General features: G+C 38.7%; 1 protein-coding gene across 6 annotated transcripts in view; it reads right to left on the bottom strand.

The window, feature by feature from the left end:
* LOC306837759 (voltage-gated potassium channel KCNC1-like) overlaps positions 1–18,859 on the bottom strand; it is a 77,678-nt gene that overhangs the window by 36,681 nt on the left and 22,138 nt on the right. For all 6 annotated transcript variants that reach the window (XR_013780991.1, XM_079365527.1, XM_079365526.1 and 3 more), the window contains exons 2-3: positions 2,321–2,452; positions 655–1,516 (exon numbers count right to left, since the gene is read on the bottom strand). Coding sequence is in view for 5 of the 6 variants with exons in the window: in XM_079365527.1 (XP_079221653.1) it covers positions 655–1,516; positions 2,321–2,452 (994 nt within the window). In the remaining variant the exon portion in view is untranslated. The remainder of the gene's footprint in view (positions 1–654; positions 1,517–2,320; positions 2,453–18,859) is intronic.

The raw sequence follows: 18,859 nt of genomic DNA, 5'->3' as shown, positions 1-18,859 counted from the left end.
TTTCTATCCATCTCTTTTTTCTGATTGTTGCCAAGGTAAAAAAACCCCCACAATGCTATTAGAATATTTCAGCTAAAGCTCCATTATTGTGCATTTAACATTATATTGACATAATATTGGAGTTAAATCCATTTGAAAAAAGTAAAGGTCGATGAAAAACCTGGCATCATCTACTCTAGTTTTGTTCCTGGAATAGATAGAAACTCCCAAGGTTATCAAAGTTGTACTGTGTTCCAATAAATCGTTTTTATCAATACATTGTATTTGTGAAAAACTAAGATTTTCAAGATCTTCAATTTACTCCCCCACTTTCTTTGGGTTCCCATAGATCAGATCCTTCCCTGTTTAATACTTTCCACAGAGTGTCTGAATGGCCTCAGGTTTGTTGGAACCGTCTGCATGTGTTTTGCTGAAGTTGCTCTGCCTCATCTGTGGCCTGAAACTGCATAGCGCACTTTGAAAGACAAGTTTACAGCTTGCACTTCAGTTTGGGTTTGCACTTCAGTTTGGGTTTGGTCCTACATTTAACCGATAAAATAAAATCAAAACTTAAAAGAAAACGAGTCATTTAGAGTTGTAAAGTGATATGAATATATGAAAAACTTTCAAAGGTTTGTTTTTTATGCCTGATTCATGTTCTGTTCAACAACTTACCTGCCCTGTTGATCTCTATGATCTCCTCCTGTGCCAGTGGGCAGTCCCCGGTACCCATCATGCTGCCAGATCCTACCATGCCTGGCCCGATCACATTACCCATCAGCCTGTGCGGTGAGGCAGTTGCCATTGCCAGGGCATCTGGCTTGCAGTAATTGGGACTTCCTGGCTGCGGCGCTCTGGGGATGTGCTTGTTTCTCTTCTTGGGGAGCTTCTGCTTGGCCATGGCCAGGGAGTAGTACATGCCGAAGTTGTTGACAATGACGGGCACAGGCATGGCGATGGTTAGCACACCAGCTAAGGCGCAGAGAGCCCCCACCAGCATTCCAGACCATGTCTCAGGGTACATGTCCCCATAGCCCAGTGTTGTCATGGTCACCACAGCCCACCAGAAGCCAATAGGGATGTTCTTGAAATTTGTGTGGGCTGCAGCTGTTGGATCATCAGGGTCTGCACCAATGCGTTCAGCATAATAGATCATAGTAGCAAAGATGAGGACGCCCAGTGCCAAGAAGATAATGAGCAGCAGGAACTCATTGGTGCTCGCCCGCAGAGTGTGGCCAAGTACTCGTAAACCAACAAAATGGCGGGTAAGCTTGAATATACGCAGGATACGAACAAAGCGCACCACACGCAGGAAGCTCAGCACGTCTTTGGCTGTTTTGGAGGAGAGGCCGCTCAGTGCCACCTCCAGGTAAAATGGCACAATGGCCACAAAGTCTATGATGTTCAGGGCGCTGCGGAAGAACTCTGCCTTGTCAGGGCAGAAGATGACACGCGCAATCACCTCAATGGTGAACCAAATGACACAGACGCCTTCCACATAGGTCAGCCAACCGTCAGTGACGACCTCATACACGATCTGCAGGATAGAAGAAAAGAGGAAAGGGTATGCTGTTTTTATCAAGCCTTCATTCAATCAATCATATACTAATTAATACATGAACAGAATCAAATAGATTGACAGTTCCTTTTTCTGACATGGCAAACAAATTTGATGAATTCAGAAACAAAGTAAATAGCTATTTTACATGATTTGAAGAGAGGTCATGTGGGGATCTGATGACATTATTTTAAATCTATGTTAAAACTACAGGCGTGGGTAGCCTCGCAGATAGCATGCAGACACAAAACACAGAGGCCTCAAGGGCCGAGGCTGGGACAGATTTTATGTTGTTATAAGGAAATAAGATCCTATTATTCCACTTTGATGACATCTATTTTAGCATTTCAAAAATGACATTTTGTTCAGAGTTCATGTACAAGAAAGAAAAACGTCCAAATAGCTGTTTTCTCTTTTGAGATTACATTTAATTCCGTTAACAATTATTCTGATCTATACACAGGGTTTTAGATACATAACTTGCAGTTAAATACCTTAAATATGTTTTTACCAGACTGATCCTAATGTTCCGCCTACCTCTGCATCAAACTAGTAGTACTACCACTACTGTGCTGTTATACTGGTTTTGATTGCATTATAGTAAATATAGCATTAAGTTTTTTAGGTGGTGGTCATACAGTAGAGGGACAACAAGTCATGACATCATTGCCCCTGCAGCTTAGTTTTCTGTAATTTTGACAAACATTTAAAGATATACATATAAGAGACACATGACCTTGTGGACGTCTCTTTGATTTGGTACACAAAAACTTCACTGTATACCTCCTCATGTGTCGTGTTTCCAACAGTTACTGTCTCCGTTTTGTTGTAGATGGTGTTGAAGGCTTCATGGGTCTCCAAGCAGAAGGTGGAGATGGAGAGGAGAATGAAGAAGAGTGACCCAAATGCCACATACTGCGAAGAGAGAAGAAGAGAGGGGAAGAGACATGTTACTATTTGCAGTACACAAATGTCTTTTCTACTCAAACACGTAACTGCATTTTCACACAAATACTTTTCTCGCGAGATTGTTTTTTTCTGTCATTAGTATTTTGGTGTTGATGTGGCTGTTGGTGAAGGAGGAGCGTTTGGGCCATTGCAGTAGAAAAAGTAGTCATGCCAACAAGCTGCAGGTAGGGGGAGCCAATTAAACACTAAGGGAGCAGAGAACTGCTGTTTATTCAGTGTCCTGACTGCTGCACTCTCATTGATAACGACAGAGTCAGAGGGATAGAGAGCGAGTAGATAAAGCTGGCAGGGTTAGTGTAAAGGTAATTAGGCACATGGGGGTAAAGAGAGGTGGAAATAGAGTAACTGCAGAAATAATATAACCATATACATGACAAAATAAGCAAAAAGGAGATGTATTCTTATTGAAAGGTGCACTAAGGTAGCACATATCATGAGTAAACCCCTACTGATTTGGGTGTCCTTGTTGATCTCCCACACCCAAGGGAAGCACTTTTTCCCTTAAAAAAAAGAGGTCACTAATACACCTGTTTTGCAACCAGCAAGTTGCTTTATCTTCTATTTATTATATTTGCAGAAGAAGCGACCAATGTTCAAACATATTTATAGCTTGGATATATATTAAAGTAAAATGTCACATTTACACTGCATTACATTACATGTCAATTGTTTACGAAAGAGTAGGATCTTCAGCTGTTTCTTAGAGATGAAAATGAACTATGCTGATCATAATTCTGTTCACAAAAGGAGTTGAATGACTCATGAGTGACCAGTGGACTACGGAAAAGAAGGGTACGTAGGGCACTGCTGTGAAAGTGGGACCATGGCGCCTTCTTTGCGAGAGAAGTGTAGACCTGGATGAGGGAGTTCAGGTAGGCATGAGTCATTTTTTGTCAGTGGAGGGAGAGGAACAGCAGAGTGACATGCGCTTTTGGGCTGGTTGAAAACCAGTTGTGCTGCTGCGTTCTGGATCATCTGCAGAGGTTTAAATGTGTGTGAAGGGAGACTTGCCAGTAAGGAGTTGCAGTAGTCAGTACATGACATCACAAAAGACAGTACAAGGAGTTGTGTAGCATTGTATAACAGGTAGGGCATGGACAGGGCATATTGACACAACCGATCAACTGAGGTGAATCATGCCCTTGAAATGTTAGCTGGTCAACGCAGACGACCCATTGACAATTTTTTTTATCTATTCTTGTTTTAACATGTAAATACCAGTGGTATTCAAAGTAACACTAATTAACACCCAGAAAAAGAAATCTCATACTGATCCAGATATTACTGCAGTTTCTGTTTATCCAGATGACGCCAACACATTCTCAATTCTGATCAAAAAAAAGTTAAAATGTTTTCCCACATCGTTATGTTCTTCAGCATTTATTGATTGTCTCTGAAGCTTGGAAACGGTCCCATTTAGACTTGAGATGACATTCAGACAAGAAGTTTTATAGAATTTGAAAAAGTCTCCACTTGATACTGCAGCAGTCTTTCCAGTAAAGATTTTTGCCGGAACCTGACAGACCAATTACATGCTTTGTAAATCATCCCACCTGATACTACTTAACTAAACAAATCTCTGCATATCAAGCATGTGGAAGAGAGTACAAAGAACAAACTCAGCCTACCAGTACCTCCGAGCTTCATTTTAAATTATTATGTTTTTTTCTTAAATACTATGAGTAACTAGTGCCAACATCCAGCGTTTAAAAATCAGGCCATTGCGGACACATCTAAAATGTCAATTTGTGTCTTTATCGGCACTGACTGTACAGCTTGTCAGGTTGGCCGATAGTTTGAGACAGCATTTCAAATATGCGCTGGCATAGCTGAGCTTCAACAGTCTCTGTTTCAGTAAATAATGGTTGAAAACTCGGTCCAGGTTTAACAGAGACAATGACTACAGCCTAGTGCAGCGCAGCCTATAACCAAAAATCCATTTATCAGATTTTAAACTATGCATTAAACACTCCCTGTGTTATCTTTCAAGTGTGTGCATTTCTCCTAAACAGTGTAAGGGTCAATGTGTGTGTGTGTGTGTGTGTGTGTGTGTGTGTGTGTGTGTGTGTGTGTGTGTGTGTGTGTGTGTGTGTGTGTGTGTGTGTGTCAGGTCAGTGATGAAGACAGACAGATGAAGTCTTCGTCTAATCCTCAGGGAGCACATTAAGTCCCACAGCTTATTATCATGGTCTAATTTAACACTGCTATCTAGAGCTGCCCTGGATTCACACAAGCATACACACAGACACACACACACACACACACACACAGACACACACACACACACACACACACACACACACACACACACACACACACACACACACACGTTAATTTACATGTTCTCATTTTTCAACTGGAAATTACACCTTTAAAAACATTGTATTTATTAGTGCACATGTACATTTCTAGTATTGCTTCATTTGTAGTTTATTGAAGCTCAGGGAAATTCTCAGTTTAACAAGTAAATTATTCTCTTAAAGTTTTGATGTCAGAGGTGTTATAGAAATATAAAGGTATTTGTTAATTTATACTAATGTGAGATAAAACATACATTGTGAAAGAAAGGGAGACTGCACTCAACAAACATGAGTGTGTTTTTAAGCAGGAGCCACACTACCCACAGAGATAATACTCCCTGTTCCAAAACCAGATTTTTTCTTTCTATGAGTCAAATCATCCACAGGTTCCACTCACTTTCTCCAAATCAAGCTGTTTTAAGCATTAACCACATACTGCATTACATTAATCCGATGGCCCGCCCACGGGACTGGAAATGTTGAGTGTGTTTTCCTTATCGTAGTGATTATTTGCACAGTTGCTTTTCACATCCCTAGAAAGATAAAAACCTTTCAAGATCCTGTCAACACAGCAGCAAAAATGTAAGCATCTGTTAGACCAATGATAAACAAGCGATGATAAATAACTGCATTAAAGATTTACTGTACCCTCTTGATTATAATATTACAACAATAACGTTCAGTCTGTTAAAAAAGGGTCCCAAATCCAGTGAAGATTTAATCCAAAATATATTTCATCCATAAAGGGATGTGATCCATATATTTCACATGGCTATCACGATCTTTCACTGTTTAACTGTAATAATTCAATTGTAGTTTTCAAGTTGTATGACACCGCTTCAACTTGAAATGTTTTTCAAGTAGCTAAAACATTTCTGAACAAGTGGCTATACTGCTCGTATCAATAACTCTCATCCAATGAAATCAATGGGGGACTCTAAATGTAAAAATACTTTAATGGCGCTGAAACAGATGTGCATCTTGGTATTGACCATTGAACAGGTTGATCTATTACACTATGTTAAGAAGAGTCAGTGGTGGATGTAAAATATTCTGAGCAAAAACAAACAGGATGATTTCTGATGTTCAGAGACACTCTCTTAAAAGAGGAGTGCACATCGATTGATCGTAAATCAGAGGGGAATCTCTAAACACAGACGAGAGGATGACCATGTCCAGTAACTTTTCAGATTTCATATGCCTCGACAGTACATTTTTGGTCTCAAATAAAGAGAATAATATTGAAGGAATTTACTTTAATGGCATACTTTTTTTTTCTTCAGTTTTCTCTAGAAATGTATTCCAAAGAACGGTTAGCGGGTTAAGCCAATTTTATTGGAATTGAAAATTTGCCCGTGTAACCCAAATTGTTTAAAAATAGTCATTAACAGTTTATTGGCTTAGTTCACAAAAGAATATTGTTGTTTCTGATATAGAATACAAAGGTACAGGCATTATACTTTTTTGAGGCAAAATTTTGTGTAAAAATATTTAAACGTGTTCTGTGAGATAAACTAGCCAGAATATCAGAGTTGTATCTTTTATTTTAATGAGCTAAGTTGATTAAGTTTTTCATATATACATGATAAGTAAACTGCTTGTTTGCTGGTATGAATTTTCAGTAAACTAAGCTTCTAATCCTGAAGCTATCCTCGTGACTTTGGTTATGGTTTGTATGTCCACCAGTTATTTCCTCCAGAACCAAAAGAGAAGTCCATTTATCCATTTTTAGCTCAGCCCCTCAATTTATGGCTCTACTTTGTCAATAAAGAAGCCCATTACAAACTATAGGATGAACCATGGATCCTATCCTTTTTTTAAGGATGTACAGTAGGCTAGCCTCCAAAGTTAAATATTTTTGGTTCTGTCATTTGGCAGTGAAACGGGTTGGGAACGGGTTCAGGGCAGTACATGAGTGCTAGCAGCGTCTGATTTGTCACAGCTTGGCAAAGGCCTTTTCTGCACCCTTATGTAATGGTTTGTTTTGACCTTACACATAGAAACGAACCCGTTGTTTTCTTCTACAGTAAAAGTGCTGATTTATTTCTACTGTATAATGATTCTTCTTTAGTAAGAAACACTTTCCGCCAGCCAGTTACTGCCCAGAGGTTCCTGGCTGGAAAGTCGGTCTGCATTGCCAGACAGTTTGGCACATTACCAGCCATCATTTGGAATCTTTTGGCTGGTAAAAGAATACAATCGTCTGACTAGTTCACGTGTACAGTAGGTTACAGTCACCACTGTTGGTAACAAAGGGTTAGGAAAGGTTCAACTTCCAACCTGTCACACAATTCTTATGCACGTTTAATTCCCAAGTTAATATAGCAACAACAGTTCAGAAATAAAGTAAATATCTATATTGAAATGGTGATGTTTAAGGCAAACCATTAGAAATTACATAGTCAGCTTTCTTTTATTCTTCCCATATACTGTAGTTGTTTTTTTACGATTGTGTGGCACAGCAGGATATTTTTCTACTGTGGGATTTAGGTTTGTATTAGACTCTGTTTTTGATATTACCAATGGTCAGTAAATCCACGTTTCTGTATTTAAATATATATTTACCATATATATTACCTCTTTACAAAGTTGTTTTTTGCTTGGGGTGGGGTCTGCTATTTCTATGATTGATTGAAATAAGATTTAACACAAGCAAGAAAGATCACAAACCAAATGCCAGTGTTATTGTGTCAAACAATAACACTTCATTTTTACTTTATATACTGAATATCTTAATTGTTGTTTTTTATTGCATGGCTTGGCATTACACGTCACTGCACATCTGTATGAGCGTGTTACAAATAAAAATCTTGAATCCTAATATTTCAATTAACATTAGCCACATGTGGACTGTTCACTCACCTACAGCTCCATCCATTATTTGATAAACTTATTTATTGCTCTACATGATATCTCATTTTTTGTTTGAATAAATGTAGTAAAACTGGTTGTTTACTGTTCTTACCTAAAGTGCCAACTCTTGCAAGAGCCTGTATTGGTAACAATGAGGTACCATCGGTACCAACAGAGTCACAATTTTGTTTCTTGTAGGAAAATGGTCAAATTGAAAAAACTTCAAGAATGGATAAAGGTAAATGTAAAGAAATTGAAAAGAAGGTAGGTTTTGTTGTTGATCTTAGCACATGTATTTTACTCATGTAAGCCTATACCAATAGCTTTGAAGCAATCTATTAGCTGTAGGCTATGGAAAAGACTTATCTCCCAATGTCATACTGAAGATGTGTTCTATTTCCTCATGATAGACTTCAGCAGGTTATTGGTAAACCTTTAAAAATGTGAAATATTGATTGCAAAGTGAACGCAAACGTGAATTGTGTACTTTTGTTCTAACCTCAGATTATGTCCTTTTGGGGATAATGCCCCATAGAGGTGTATACTTTATGGACTCATCCCTTTAAAAATTGTTAAAGTTCAACATTTCCTGCTGCTTCAGAGAATTCTGACTGGCTTTAATTGTGAAACAGTCACATTAAATGTAACATATGTGTTGCTATGATTAGCACTGTGGACAATCATCACTGATAAATCATCAAGAAAACAACTTGACTTTTTTTTTGATTGTGCAATAAACAGATACATCAGTCACTAGCCAAATCAACCAGGACTGAAATCTTAAGTATTACAAATTAAAACCTGTGATTATTCAAGCATTCAAATAAGCTGTTAAGTAAAACTACGCAGCACTTTTTCGTCTTTTTACAATTGCAATTGAATTAGTATCAAGTAACTGTAAGAAACTTAACTTACAAATATAGTGCTGTAAAGTAGAATTATTGTGATTAATTTACACTTTATATTTTAGGTTTAACATTTTTCATGTACCTGCTCTGTGGTTAATTTACTGCTCTGTGTGCCTTTGAATTGCCCCCCGGAACAACAGTTTTTTCAGTCGAATTCAATTATTTGAATGGGCTGTGTAAGTCACAAGCCACAATATTTCAGGCCTACTCTATGTACCTTACTACTATAAGAATCCATTTCTTCTTCCTCTTCCTACTTTGCCTCATCGGTCGCTGCTTCCTCCTCTCTTTTACATTCCCTTGTTCCTGCCAGTCATACAGAATGACCCAAATCTCTTTCCTTACATCCTCCCCAGGACAATCTCCACTCTTTCTTTAGCTTTCTCTCTTTGTCTTCTTTTTCTCCTGCCTGTCCCTGCTATTTTCTCCACTATTTCTGTCACTCTTTTTATACTTTTCTCCTTCATTTGTGTTCTTAACTTCACGTCATCTCTCACTGTGTTAGATCTCTCCTTATTCGATTCTTGTTGTGGTTCTTGTCTCAACTTTTTCTGGCTTTTAACTTTGTATGTTTAATGTGAAAGGGGCCACTGGTAGTGACAAACATAAGGAATAAGTACCCAGCCTTTAGTTATTTGTGGGGTTGTCACAACATCTCACAACAGATTTGAGGTTCACAAGGATGCTATTTTCAGGCTACCTGGCTGCAAAACATATAATATTACTTTATTTTTCTCAGATATTGATGAAGACAAAAACCAAGACTTAAAGAAAACTAAACGCTGAACTGACATTATGTAGGAGAACTGAAATACAATTCACAAAGAATAAAAATCCTGGGTCTGTTGAATGTGTGATAGGGGACTTTTTTCCTAAATCTGGTCAAAACTACCCAATTTATTGCCTGTTTCTGGAATTCCTAAAGTCAGGCAAAACAGTAATCTGCATTACTTAATAAAAACCTGAAATATATGTAGCCAATTACCCCTAATTAATCAAGAAATTGTAAATTTCTCTGTTTGTGAGTTGAATAATGGATTATCATGTCACGTGGTAGGAAGCAGTGGGCAGCCTTGGTTTTGACACTGGAAAGTGCTTATTTTGTATTCCTGTTAGACTTTCAGAAAAATATCAAAACAGATCAAGTTGAAAGCAATGTGCAGACAACTGTGATTATACACTGTGGTAAACTGTTCTTTGCATAAACCTATTTGAATAAATCCAAATTAAAATAAATCATCTCAGCCAGGACGTAATTTACTTTGAGATTGCACCGATATTCATTCATGTTCAGGATATGTAGCAGAGCTTGTCTACGAAATAGCACAATGGCAAACGAAAAATATGTACAGTATGTATGCTAAAGAAACCATCAAAATTTAAGTAAAAGGTGGCTGTAGCTCGGTGGGTACAGTCTCTCGAACTGGAAGGTTGAGGGTTCAATCCCCAGCTCCTACGAGCAACATGTCCGATGTGTCCTTGGGCAAGACACTTAATGCCGAATTGCTCCCCCTTCATCCATCAAGCTGGTCCTTTGATCGACTGCTTTGTGCGCTAAATGCCCCATGGGGATAAATAGAGTTGGAAAAAAAAAGTCAGTCCTTTAAATAAAGAATGCACTTATGAAGAAAGACTCTGTTAATGTTTGCAGAGTTCTAATACATTCAATGAATACTCTCTCCTATTTAATATCAGCAGATGGCAAGCCATAGGTGAACAGAACTGCTAAAATATGATCCAGATTTTCTTGGTCAGAAATCATTTTAAACATTTTGCTGACATAAACTGACCCATTATTTAACTAACATGGTAAGCTGTTAAGTTAAGTAAACAGAGATGACCTGATCACTCAGACCACAAGACAGAAGCTTGTTAAAAGCATTTACACGGTCTTTTGCTGTTTTGCGTGTGTTCAGAATATCGGAAGAAGAAACACTAAAACAGCATCCGGTGATTTAGAGAACACTACCCTGTATGTATTACCTAAGTACCATGCTTAAAACATAACGTCATTACTAAAGGAAAAAAAACAAAACGTTTTGGGGGTTAGTGCAGTGATAAAAAGCAGCAACAGCAAAGTGTGCAAGTTAGTGAGGAAGACTGAAGGAAGATAGGACAATAACTAGATGGGGATGAAGTGAGAAAAAAAGTGCTCTCAGCTTGGGACGGAGGATCAAAAGCTTCTAATTAGAGTCACTTAGCCTGGCCAGGGCTGAGATGTGCCCAAACTCATCACACTGATCCCACAACGACCTATATATCAGTGGAGGAAAGACAAAGAAAGAGAAGATCTGTATCTACCAATAATATTATCGCAATACTTATTAGCTAAATGTTAGCTGTTAGCATTAGCTAGTAGAAACACTTCTACTCCTCCTACTGCTTGGTCCAAAGACAAATCATTGTTGAAGGAAATAATGTTGTCACAGGTTCTTTCCAAGAGTAAGATGAGTAAAACAGAACATCTTGCATGTTTGGCAAATTGTTTCAACATGCAAGTGACTTGTATTTACACGCCTGTTTCAGGGCTATAATAGTTCCAGGAAATGGCTGTTGACTTGCCTCAGAAGACAGAAAATACTGACTTTTAATATTAATGGATGGAGCCTGAGTTACTGCAGGTGACTTTGGAAGCCCATTGATGATTTTGCTGGAAATTTTGTCTCACCCTTACTTTTACTCAACCAAACGACAAGTTGAAAGCAGAAACTCACGTGGGTTTTAAAACCTTTGAAAAACAATTACTTTGCCCCCACCTGTCAATAAGGCCTTTTTGTAAATAACATTTATATTTTTATAAAATCGGTTGAGTTATCAAAAATGTCCAATGTGCCAATCGAGACATAGCTTATCAAACCATTTAGTTTTTTTTACCCAGGCTTTTTTTTTTTTTTTTTTTAAAGGAGTATGGATGTGACTTTCAGTGCTTCTGCATTCAACCTCCATCCAGACAGCTGACAGGCTTGACAAGAATTTGCACTTCCGCATTGGCTTAATTTTCAACAGCAGAAAAATTAAGCAAGGTTGCTGCTTGGTATTTAACCAAAAAGATAATTCTTCACACAACATTGTTTTGTACAAAGTATTCGAATATTAAAGCAACTATATTTTTTTATAAATGTCATTTTGAGGGACGCTGGTGGCACTGGTGGTGCATTGGTTAGTGCACATGCCCAATGTATGGGGGTTGTAGTCCTCCAAGCACACGGACCAGGTTCAAATCCAATCTCTGGCTCCTTTCCCAAATGTCATTACGCACTCCCTTTTTCTCCCTGATGTCTGACTCTATCCACTGTCCTATCTGTCCAATAAAGGCCTACAGAAACGCCCAAAAAGAAATTCTTAAAAATGTTATAAAGCAAATGTACGGTAGATACTTTTTAAGAGAAATGGTGGCAAGAAGATTAAACATTTACCCAATGAGAAAAGTATGTTAAATGCTGTCTCTGTTTTAACAAAATTGTTTTATACATTAGTCCTTACTGCCAAGAAAGACAGTATATATAACTAATTCCACTATGGTTATGTTTATCATTTCATTTGTCCTCATACAAATATAAACTTTATTAAGAAAGAACTTTGACCTTGATTAATTGCATTAGCTACACTTCAGTCACACCTGACTTTCTGCAGAAATGATAAGACAAGATCACATTTCTTCACAGCCCCAATAATATAAGTTTGATTTCATTTATACAACTAATCCTGGTTAAACCAAGCCAAACTTAAATCAAAGAGGTGCAAGATCACAAATGTTGCACCAGTGATACACATGACAAATGATGTCATCCTGCTGATAGTGGCAGAACTGTTATGTTTGGTTCTGCTGAGCACTATAGTTTTCAACGTGAATGTCTGCTATCATAACAAAGACATGTTCTGCAAATACATTTTATTCATCATTTCAATTTAAGCTGTGTAACATTTTGCTTATGTTAGTCACTTAGAGAATAGTTTTCTGTAACTGAAGCCAAAAGGTTTGGTGAGCCATTCAATGACATCACTTTTCTTTCCTTTAGCAGTGACGCAGCACTCAGGATGTCCTCTCTCACACTGCAGAAAAGACAACCACGTACACACAAACACACAAACGCACACACCGTTTTTCTTGTAAAGGTGACTTCACTACAAATAGCCTGGCTGAAGATTTGCATACTGTTTACTGCCCCAGGAGGAGGATACAGCAGTATGCTGGCTGAGGTCCCTCCACGCACACACACAGCACACACACACACACACACACGGCACACACTTACCAGTTGACGTGTGAGTTATGCCAAGTCAGTAAGAATCTAACTGGACAGGCTGTGTGGATATGTATGTGATAAAAGAACACTGTGACAGTAGATGTTCAGGTAAGAGACAGCCTGTCTGGGGTCATCAAGCTATGTTTTGTTTCAGACAGGACAAAGTGGTGCAGTTGTGCATAACTGTGTTAAAACAGCTAGGATGTCTCACAGTACCTCTCTCCGTGAATTCCCAGCTCTCTTCTCCTCTTGTTCCACTTTCTTCCCCCTTTTATTTATCTCTATGCATCGAGTCAGCTTTTGTGCATCTTGTCACCCTTTGTCCTCCAGTTGTTTAACCCCGTCCCAGCGTGGATTATTAAGAATTCATTTCGGTACGAGTAAAACCAGTAGGCGAATCTGTGTCCGGATTCAGTCACAGGGACTTTAAAGCAACAAGATGTGTGTACACACTGAGCTGATTACTTATGGTAGTCGTGCATTATAAACAGACCCAACAGGATTTTAAGAACTTATACATCGTTTTGAATAAGCAATACTGGATTTTATAATGCATCATTTCTTTCCTCTGTCGTGATGCTTTTGAGGTCTTTGTGTAAAGCACTTTGAATTGCCTTGTTATTGAAACGTGCTATATAAATAAACTTGCCTTGCCTTGTTTAAAGATGGCAGTATGCATGTGTCCAAGACTGTAGATTGACTTCAACATAAGAAAGCACAAAGATGGGCACTGTAAGAATTATAATGCATTATGTCAGAGGTTTTCTAAAACCATAAGCGGTGGCCTTTTTAGCCCCTAGTTTATTTTCATTCTTCAGACAACTATTCCCCATACAGTATATCTTCACAAGTACAACTGGGATCAACATGAAAAAATTAGGTTCACAGGCGTCGAGGCAACAAAGAAAGAGAGATCCTGAGTTCTTAAAGAGTGATCACAGAGGCAGCTGACTTTAGGCTTCATTTATGATCAATAGGTTAACACTATTTTTTTTAGATGTGGCTGATCAAAACATAATTCAATCTCACTTTTTTTGAAGCATCACAACTAATGATGAAATAATATTATTAGCAATCAAATCCAGCTTTTTGTCTCTGTTAGGTCCTCACCTTGGTTTCCTTTTCCTGTATGCTGCATGGTATCAAGTAATTTTTGTATGATGAATTTGCTCTTAGCTACAAAATGTAACTAAACATTCTTGTACAGCATGTTGCAATGATATATATTGCATAGGCCCAGACAGGTTTGGATTCAAACTTATACAGCCTCTGTCCTTTTCCTGCTACTCCTCCTTTGTTTTCTCTGTCTCCTCTTCAACCCATGTCCCTTCTCCCCTCCTCAGAGAGCTGGACATAGCTGCCTACTACAGCCAACCAGCCTCAGCCTTGCATAAAGCACTCTAATTGTAATTGCCATTTGGCCTTCACCAGACGCAAGTGTAAGCAAAGCTAGACTGCACTGAATCAGCAATGGGATGGGAGGTGGGGTGGGGAGGTGGGGGGGTGCAGTGGTGGAAAAGAGGATCGATTGGTACTCCTTTGGATAAAAACAATAGGATGTCTTTCATTATAAATTGATGGATTAAATCTCATTAATACAATCACCATGAGTCATTAATACAGCAAGTCAGGTTGACTTTGGATCCTGTTTCAGTCTGCATTGCAGTAAGTCATGGTGTATGCTTGAAGAATAACAAGCATGTGCCGTTTAAAGGGGGAGAAAAAAGTCATATTTTCCTTTATTGGATAATTTAATCTACTGACTTGCAAGTGCTTGAAAAGATTGTCCAATGAGCAAAAAAGAGGAACAGGTGCAGATAGATAGAGACAGGTTACAAGCTAATGTAATGCCTGTATTTCCTACTGTGCTAAAAGACACGGACCAACGGATACCCAAGGTAGAACAATGACAGAGGAGAGCGAGAGTGGGAGGGGAGGAGCAGTCACACTGCAACAGGGCTTTAGCACTGAGAAAGTCCCTCATCCATACATACTGGCTACAGCACTTAACAGCCCCAAGCCACGCTGCAACACTTGCTCCCTCTCAGAGTGTGTACATCTCGACTGAATCCATCTTATTGTTTAATAAGTCACAAAGGCCTCTGTTTTCAAGTAGATTTTGGAAGAGGGCCAAAATGGACAATTTAAAAGATGTGTTTAAAAAATCCTTATTCAAATACAATTAAACTCAAAAAATTAAACGTGAAAAAAATCACTGAAGAAACCAAAAAATACTACTTGTGTGGATCCGTTTTCTTCCTCCTTGCCCCCACCTCTCCTCCCCTCCCCTCCCCTCCCCTCCCCTCCCCCTGCTTGCGCTAGCGCCGTTGCAGGCTACAGATTGCTGCAGTGCTTCACTCTGTGCAGGGTGAGCTCCAATATAGTTAGTAGGAAGGATGCAGCTCTGCCAAATGGGCTCCAGTCGGCCAAGGCTCAGAGTGAGGGCCAAAAGTAGAGGCAGCCAGAAAGTGAATACTGCACCTAACTGGGGAATTGAGCAGGCCAGTAGGGGCACTGTCCAATACTGTGGTGTCCACTGAAAAAGAATCACACCACCCACAGTTAGCGCTCAAAGCCAATGGAAACCAGACTGTTTAGTGCTGCAGAAGTCTGATTGTTTTTGTTGTTTTTAGGACATGTTTTACAAGAGGACGTACTTTGTTATTTTACATTTTAAACAATTGAAAACCACATTTCTAGAGGCTTTCACAACTGACTCACAACCACACACAGTCTCATGTTGTACCACTTAATGAATGCAAGTTATCCTTATCCTTTTAGTTGGGTCTTGACTAACCTTTGAGAAACAAATATGGCACAATGATTAGCTTTAAGATGTTGAAATGTTTCAAAGAAGGGAGGTGCAAGGGGTTTCTAATGGTGTTAACCTTATACATCAATTTGCATGGTATACATCAATTTGCATGGCACCAACCAGTATTCACATAAAACTGTTTGAGTTGTATGCCATTATCTTAATATTTCATAAATGGTCTCATCAGATCCACTTAAATAACAAACTGGAGGTCTATCCTACATTATTACTTCCTTCCCTGATCTGTATGGGAATCTCAGGACACGTGTGAATATTGCATAACTAAATGCAACAATTTGCACTCACAATGGCAGTGGTAACATACTGTGTTAATATTAGTCCGATAGTATTTGCTGAGTTATGTTATTCAAGCATGCTAGCATTCTGACATTTACAAATGAACTCTGTCATACTCACAAATTTAAATAGGGCTTATGAGGATGTAATTATTTCCAGGTATTTGGATCAGGAACTAATTGAAAATCTAACCATAGAACTAAATGCGCATTTAGGGGATCAATTTCTCATATCATCCTTAGGGGTAAGAAAAGGAAGTATTACAATTATGTGTTAGTCATTGCTGTCACTATCCAAAATGTGGGCTCAGAGAGGTCATTACAGTATATTAGCTAGTATATAACACATTTGTTTGGCTGTTTGGAATCAAATTTTGAAATACTGCCTCTTGTGCAAAGCTGAGGGAAAGAGGAGTGCGTGACAGGCACCTCCCATTGTCAACTATAATGATTGACAGCTTGGCTCCGCCTCCCTGCCTCTTATTGATATTTTAACCGGCTGGTCATCAACTGAGGAGAACACTCTGCTAAGGTCATATATTGATCTTGTATCCTTCTGTGTGTGTGTGTGTGTGTGTGTGTGTGTGTGTGTGTGTGTGTGTGTGTGTGTGTGTGTGTGTGTGTGTGTGTTTTGTCCAAAACAGAAGCAGTGAAATTACCTACACACTCACACACACACACTCAAACTCATTGCAGATTTGCGCACCTTCCCATGGTAAAAATGTTTGCGCTTAAGTGAATGATGTTGTTAAATAACAAACGGGAAAATTACTAGAAGTTGTAGCGGTCCCAATGTCGGTTTGTCATAAAGCTCCACAACAGCAAATAGAGAACTGGCGCAGCTACAAAACGGGAGATATAGTTCAACCATCAACCCACTGACCCCGACAAACACAAACACAGATACTGCAGGGACCAAGCAGCTGGTTGTGGTTCTTGGCTGGATGACCAATCAATGGATGAAGACCAGCTATCTGGCAAACTGGGACTGTCTACACTAGAAACAAATCCTCCATGTTTTCTCGTGTTTCACAGAGAAATAGAAACAGCACGCTTTCAGCTAACAACTTGACAGTCCGAATTTGGTCTCTTTTTGTTTGAAGCAACACGATTTTCCAATTCTTTCCGGTTTCTCATTTATCTATCATCTCAGACCCAGTGACTTGTCCTCTAAATGTGCAGCTTCAGGCTACAACAAAGCCATGCCCAAATAAGCAGGTTTGACACTGAAAAAGTCTTTCACACATTCACAAATTCAAGCATCGTGTGTTCTAATGCACCAGATGGTGACATACATACCAGAATTAATGGCATCAGGCAGTTAAACAGGTCCACATACTTAAGTTCTGTGTCTTAATAACGTGTCCAAGATGCTGATTACATATGTATTTCATCAGCTACACTTTGACGTTTATGAATGTTTTTTCTGGATTTCTTTCACATTTAACCTTTTTTTTTGTTATTGTTTTTACTTCAAGTTCTTCTTCTCTGTTAGTTTAGCCCTGCAGTTAAGATTCATTCTTCACAATTGGACAGTGATGCCAGATGTCTGCCACAGCAGCAAAAAGCAAAGTTTCCCAAGGTTTCTGTACAACAACAGTGATTTGAATTAGTGAGAGAAGAGGAAATGGATTGCGCTGTCTTTTTGTTCTCCTATATTTTCTGGTACACTTGGTCTATCTAACATATCACAACTGCTTAGTACACTGATGTAAAAAAACGCCTCAAGGTACATTAAGTAGCAAGCATCCAGTCTTTGGCTCATTCTTGCTGCTTGCTTACTTTACCGTCTTCATCCCCTCTTCCCTTACTTCCTTTTTCCTTTTTAAAGGCTACATTATGAAAGTGGAACACAAAACCAACATACTGTAGTAGAATCAAAAATAGGAAGTAGTATGTGTATGTGTGTCTGTCTGAGCACAGCCTTAGGTCCCTCGAGTGATTTAAGAAAAGCTCAAGACCTTGGGGATGATAGGAATGAGAGCAAGAAAATGGAATATGATATTATACAGAGGGTGGAGTTAGAGAAATAATGTTCTGTTTTGTTATGTCCAGGGTTAAAAATGAACCATTTAGTATATTTGCCAATGGCTGGTAAGAAAATCACCAGTCAAACTTGTCTTTACCTGCTTTACAATTATTTTATTATTACAATTATTTTGAAGTAAACACAAAGTTAACTAGACTATGTAACTCCATTTACTCAGAATGAAACTTATATGCAATTTCTGTATACCTTAACTCCACACTTGTGTTTTTATTGCAGAATATTTTTACACTGCCGTTATAACTGCTTGAATACAATTTATGAGTATGAGTATCTTGTCCACTGTTAAAACATTTGTAAAAGCCATTCTTCAGCCTGCACAGGCTTCAAGCAGCTACCAGGGGCAGGTAAGCTCAGAGACTGGCTGACTGTCCAAGGAACACTAAGTAGCGGTAAGGGTGTGGAAGCACATAATCAACCACAAGTGGACGAACAGGAGCTTCTTCTACTCAATTTTCCTCTAAACTGCAGATTTTTATACAGTGAATCATGCCATTTCATTGAGTTAAATCTGGGTAGGCAAGAAACTGCATTTACAGTATATGCTCAAGCACATCCAGTCATTACAGGCCATTACGCTGCTTGTATCAAAAACAATCCACTGCATTGTTTTGCTCTAAATCCAATTTTATTCTTTATTTTCACGTTACACATCAGTTAAATAATCCAGCGACAAATTGCTTGTCAAATTGACAGATGACCAACAATTATATACCTTTCGGGTGAAGGCCGTTACTCCGGAGGAATGTTAGGGAACAAGAAGTGACAACTAGTGTTTACGCTGTAGATGTAAACACCACATGCAAAAGTAGTGTTTTACTGTTGACTACTGGCTTCAGCAAAATAACAAAAAAACATCACCTGTTTCCAGAGTCTGATCTCGCACA

Source organism: Symphodus melops (genome assembly GCF_947650265.1).
Source record: "Symphodus melops genome assembly, chromosome: 17".
In the NCBI taxonomy this organism is placed as follows: Eukaryota; Metazoa; Chordata; class Actinopteri; order Labriformes; family Labridae; genus Symphodus; species Symphodus melops.
Note: the sequence above shows the minus strand (reverse complement) of the source record. Positions and strands in the feature narration are given on the sequence as shown.